At 42.2% G+C, this 6000-nt stretch overlaps 1 protein-coding gene across 2 annotated transcripts in view; it reads left to right on the top strand.

The window, feature by feature from the left end:
- The first annotated feature begins 4508 nt into the window (after positions 1 to 4508).
- LOC121399188 (sodium/glucose cotransporter 5-like) overlaps positions 4509 to 6000 on the top strand; it is a 110345-nt gene continuing 108853 nt past the window's right edge. Inside the window, exon 1 of one of the 2 annotated variants that reach the window (XM_041579161.1) lies at positions 4509 to 5354. In XM_041579161.1, coding sequence (XP_041435095.1) covers positions 5244 to 5354 — 111 coding nt within the window. In that variant the 5' untranslated portion in view covers positions 4509 to 5243. The remainder of the gene's footprint in view (positions 5355 to 6000) is intronic. The other variant, XM_041579160.1, reaches the window with a different exon arrangement.

The following is a 6000-nucleotide window of genomic DNA, read 5'->3' as shown; positions in this document are numbered from 1 at the left end:
TTGCGGGGGGGGGGTGATGTGGGGAAGCGGAGCTAGTGACGTCAGGGGTGGGACTGAAGACATGGTGATCAGCGATTGGCTGATCGGCATGCAGGGCCGGAACTAGGGGTAGGCAGAAGAGGCAGCTGCCTAGGGCGCAATGATTGGGGGGCGCTGGGCAGCTACCTCTTCTGCCTACCCCTAGACCAAACCCACCTGGAAATCTGTGTGCAATATGCGCCGCACACTCGAGTGGCGTTTTGGTTCACGGGATCGGAGTTACTGCGCATGCGCGCCGGGAACGTCTTTACTGCAAATGCGCAAGTGACGGGGGTAAGGAAGGGGCGAGCAGGCGCCCGGCCTGCTTGGCCCGCCTCTGTCGGCATGTCATTCACTTTAATGTCCTGTCCTGATTTCCTAATTTGGAAATTCAGACAGGAACGTTTCACCCGGGCAGCCCTTCCAAAAACAGGGCTGTCTGGGTGGCATCCCTAGCCTTGACCCGTGATTGGAGGAAGTTTAGCGAGAGTGCATACCTCCCAACTGTCCCTTTTTCGGAGGGACAGTCCCTCTTTTGACAGCTCAACCCGCAGTTCCTCATTTGTACTGGAAAGTCCCTCTTTTCTCTGCACTGAACAGCCAGAAAAAGAAACAAAGTTTCTCACTTAATTGGCTTTTAGCAGAGCCCAGAACAGCTAACAGGTGCAAATTAGATACTTTGTAACAATTTTGAGACACAAAAACACAGTTTAGATAAGGAGAAATATTTTCAAACTTTCATAACCTGCCAAATTTTGTAAAACAAACATGGTAATTAGGGGGTGTGGCCACAGAAAGGGGTGTGGTCAAGAAATTGCTGCACTAGGCACGGAAAAAAGATTTTTGTCCCTTTTTTTACTTCCAAAATGTTGGGAGGTATGAGAGTGGCTACTGTGTCAGTGGGTCAGGTTTGACAGGTTTTTGCTCTGTTTCTTGCTGGCCCCGTCCATCCCAGGGTGGCATTGATCAATGGAAACAAACTGTACAAACTATGAAGAAAACCAAGGCATTGTCCCTGTTATTAAGAAAGCCATTTATGGCCCTGTTTGGCTGCCCCCCACTGATAGGCCACACTTCTTCTGATAGGATTATAACACAATAGAAGGCCTACGGGAGAAAAGCTTGAGTTTTGCTCCACTACAGAGACAGTGGAGAGGCTAAAACTGAGCCAACAACACCTTCATGGAAGCTGGGAGACAAATCAAAACTTTGGAAGCGTTATTGTTGATTTATTAAAGGGCTAGTGACAGACTTCTGTAATTTCCAGCACCTTCAAGATCACAAATGCAAAGTGCCTGTGATATATTTACAGTAGTACACTATGAAGTTTTTGTTTATGGGGGCTTCCTTCTAGAAGGTCTGGGACACTACCGAGTATGTGTTGTGTTTTTAAGGGTGCCATGTTTCTTTATAGGTCGTATGTGCCTGACATAATTACTAAATATTTCAATTATTAAACATTGAAATATGTTATTTGCCTGGAGTGGTCCAGGGCTGACCTGAGTTGTTCCTAAATGTAACAGCCAAATGTGAGCACGGCCTTCTCTCATACGATACCCAGTATCCTTTTACTTGTCCTGATAAGAAGGAGCACCACCTGTTTGTGTAACATCTCAATTTTAATGGTGCGGGGAAGGGATAGCCATTCTCAGAGGCATAGGCATAAATAGCAGCTGTTATATTAGCAGAAGGAATAAAATAGAAATCCAGAGTCTTAATTCTTCCCTTTTCACAATAAGGCTCACACACCCGCTTGCCCATCAGAGATTGGGCCAGACATGAGCCTAAAATGCAATTAATGGAGCATGAATTTATAGCCTTTACCAATGGGAAGTTCTTACGGATTAATTATTTAATACCGAGACATCCCCTCGTATATAATGCATTATATACAAGTGTCACATGGCTTTCAGTTCTGGGGTGCCTTTATCTGAGAACGTATTATTACTATACTACTAAGGTGGCAGTAGCTCCAGGGTAGAGTCCTGCGTGGAACCAATTTCTAAGAGCCGAACCCGCAGCCAGCATATTTACCCACTTTGATCCGCTACTAGGGTTGCCACCTGGCCAGTATTTTACCAGCCTGGCCAGCAAAATTGATGGTTGATCCCAATGTTATTAATAGGGAAAAAAGATAAATATATAGTAAGGCTGGTATTTTTCTCTGGAAAAGGTGGCAACCCTATCCGCTACCGGACCCGCAACTGCCTTATCCACAACCCGACCCGCAAATCGCCGAACATCAAACAGGAAGTGATTTTGCTGCAAACCAGAAGTGACGTCATCAAAAGTGGGCGGGACAAAAACAAGTTTTGTAAAACTTTAAAAGGAGTAAAATATAGACAATATTACATAAGATAAGAAATTTAGATGAGACCCGCAACCGGACCTGTGACCCGCAGACCCGCATCTATACCCGCACCTTAGAATCCTACATCTTTTTTTGCGGGTAACCCGCGGGTACCCGACCCGCTGCAGGACTCTACTCCAGGGTTCCCACAGTGGCCTGTGCCAGTTTCATTAGGGTAGGCTAAACTCGGTTGTTTGTGTTCTATATTGAGTTATCAGGATTTAACCTTTGGCACCTCAAGGCACCAGGTTCCTCCACTCAACAAACTCTCAAGGGCCCTTGTGGGATTTAACAATAGAGTCAGTAGAAGGAAGGGCTGCTCAGGGGTCTGGGAGGACAGAGAACTCTTGATGAGCAGTTTTAATATAAAGCTATGGTATCCGTTATCTGTAAGCCTGTTGTCCAGAAAGCTCAATTACGGAAAGGCAATCTCCCATAGACTCCATTTTATCCATATCATCTCAATATTTAAAAATGATTTCCTTTTTCTCTGTAATAATAAAACAGTAGCTTGTACTTGATCCCAACTAAGATATAATTAATCCTTATTGGAAGCAAAAACCAGCCTATTGGGTTTATTTAATGTTCTCACGATTTTCTAGTAGATTTAATTATGGAAAGATCCATTATCCGTAAAGCTCCAGGTCCCGAGCTTTCTGGATTACAGGTCCCATACCCGTATCTGTATAAAACAGGTCACCTTGCCCAAAAATTGAAGGGAGGTGGATGTGCTGTGAACATTATTACTACTGGAAATAGATATGGCAAAAGCCAAATTGGGAGGCATTTTAACAATAAGAAAAACTGCTACTGTCTAGTTCCATTTATGGATCCCACAAATTGTCTTTATATTGTCCTAGAACTCCTCTATACTATGCTTGTATTTTAAAACAGGGGGGTACATTTTTCCCTCTACAATCATTGCTTATCAATCCCACTTGTGTGATTTGACTCATAGAAACTCATATTATAAGAAATGTATTACTTGGATAATGAGGATATTAGAGAGTCACGTTGGAGTTCAATGTCCTGCAACGTTATGGGGCCTAATGCTACATGGAACTGTACATTGGCTTCTAATATCCTAAAACTGTACAAGACGAGGTACATTGTGCCTATATAATATACAATCTAATTTGTTTTTAATATTTAGAGCTCAAAAATGTCTCTCAACTTTTCACCTGGTCTATTATTAAAAGCATTTTACAATTTCGGGGTATTTTTACTTTGGTTACCTATTTATGGGCCCCATACAGGGGCGTAACTACAGGAGGTACAGATATGGGACCTGTTATCCAGAATTCTCGGGACCTGGGGCTTTCCGGGTAACAGATCTTTCCATAATTTGGATCTTAATACCTTAAGTCTACTAGAAAAAAATATAAACATTAAATAAACCCAATAGGCTGGTTCTGCTTCTGAAAAGGATTAATTATATCTTAGTTGGGATCGAGTATAAGCTACTGTTTTATTATTACAGAGAAAAAGGAAATAATTTTTAAAAATCTTGATTATTTGAATAAAATGGAATCTAGTGTATGGGTGAGGGCCTTTCCATAATTCGGAGCATTCAGGATAATGGGTTTCTGGATAATGGGTTTCTGGATAACTGATCCAATACCTGTATAGGGGGCCCCACGAGGCCCTAACTAATGAGCAATTTCAATATATATTGGTAAAACAGAGCACCTTTGAATATGTTGGGGGCCCTAAAATTAATTTGCTATGGCGCCCAGTAACATCTAGTTACGTCACTGGCCCCAATACAATTCCCTCCTCAATTGGCAGGAAAATCATATCTGATCAGCGACTTTGCCTAGGCCCTACGTATTCCCCCATAGGCCCAATGTTAAAAGCTGACACCGTATTGTTTCTAGGGTAGGCACTCAAAGAGCAATCCTCCAGGCAGTAGTAGTAAAAAATGTCTTTATTGAAGTAGAAGTATGGATTACAGCCTTACGCGTTTCGTGTTCTCACAACACTTAATCATAGAGCCCATGATTAAGTGTTGTTTTAAAAGCACGAAATGCGTAAGGCTGTAATCCACACTTGTACTTCAATAAAGACCTTTTTTACTACTACTGCCTGGAGGATTGCTCTTTGAGTGCTCCCTTATGCTGAAAGCTTGTGGCAGAGCACCTGGGCCTCCTCGTTTTTGTGGTGAGTCTCTTAAAAAAGAGATTTTTATGTCAATGTTAAAAGCTACCCATCCTGACCCACCACTTTAGGTGGCCAAATCCATCTGTCTCTTGGGTGAACTGGCCAGACAATCAGATCTCTCGTCTTACAAGATACAGGCAGCGGTAGGTTTGTAGAGCAAACATTGCTGTATTCAAACACATTGTACAACACAAATAACAGATGGACAGGTTGTCTGATATCCTTGTTATATACTACTAACCTGGCAATACAAGTGTCTGACTCCAAATGATTTTATTAAACAAAATCCTAGCCATAAACATAACTAGATATACAGTAAATGCAAATATATAGATAATGAATGTATAATATACAAGTAAATCAACCTTTGGTAGAATATAATATAGACCATAAAGTCCATCTTAAATGGCATTTCATAATAATGATCTCAACTTGAGTGTGTGTTTATATCTTAACTGGGCCAACAAATTTTTGTTCTTATAAGGTCTTTACTTCCTCTTTGGTGATGGCCGCACAATTAGTAGGTTAAATAAAATACATACAGTAGATTGTACTTTGTGTCATTTATATCTGCTTCAATGCCTCGATGAGCACCAGGGACTGTCCTACTGGATTAATGATCAATTACCCCAACCTGTGTCAGCAGTTCTGCCACTGACCCTCTACTCCCATAAGATTCTCAGTTCAGCGAGAGGAGCCAGCAGAGCCAAGAGACATGGACAGGAACGTCACATCCAGAATCTCCATCCCGGTCCAACAGTTCAATATCTCGGACATCATAGTGATCGCTGCTTACTTCCTTCTCAATGTGGCTGTTGGAATATGGGTGAGCAAACCTCATGTTTCTGTACTTTTTTACAGTATATGTAATTTTATTTATATACAGCTTGACTCTTTTGTATTTGTCCAATTTTATCCAGTAATATCTACCCTTGGATCATCTATACTTTTCTGCATATTTGTAAGTAGTAGCAGTGGGATAATAGTCTCTGAGAAGGGACTGTGGCTGTGGGATAGCAGGTATAGTAGGGAGAGATGGTGCCTATAGTAACAGTGGATAATAGTCTCTGGGAAGGGAGTGTGACTGTGGGATAGCAGGTATAGTAGGGAGAGATGGTGTCTATAGTAACAGTGGGATAATAGTCTCTGGGAAGGGAGTGTGACTGTGGGATAGCAGGTATAGTAGGGAGAGATGGTGTCTATAGTAACAGTGGATAATAGTCTCTGGGAAGGGAGTGTGACTGTGGGATAGCAGGTATAGTAGGGAGAGATGGTGTCTATAGTAACAGTGGGATAATAGTCTCTGGAAGGGAGTGTGACTGTGGGATAGCAGGTATAGTAGGGAGAGATGGTGCCTATAGTAACAGTGGATAATAGTCTCTGGGAAGGGAGTGTGACTGTGGGATAGCAGGTATAGTAGGGAGAGATGATGTCTATAGTAACAGTGGTTAATAGTCTCTGGGAAGGGAGTG

The sequence above is a fragment of the Xenopus laevis genome, chromosome 9_10S (genome assembly GCF_017654675.1).
Source record: "Xenopus laevis strain J_2021 chromosome 9_10S, Xenopus_laevis_v10.1, whole genome shotgun sequence".
NCBI classification, from domain to species: Eukaryota; Metazoa; Chordata; class Amphibia; order Anura; family Pipidae; genus Xenopus; species Xenopus laevis.
Note: the sequence above shows the minus strand (reverse complement) of the source record. Positions and strands in the feature narration are given on the sequence as shown.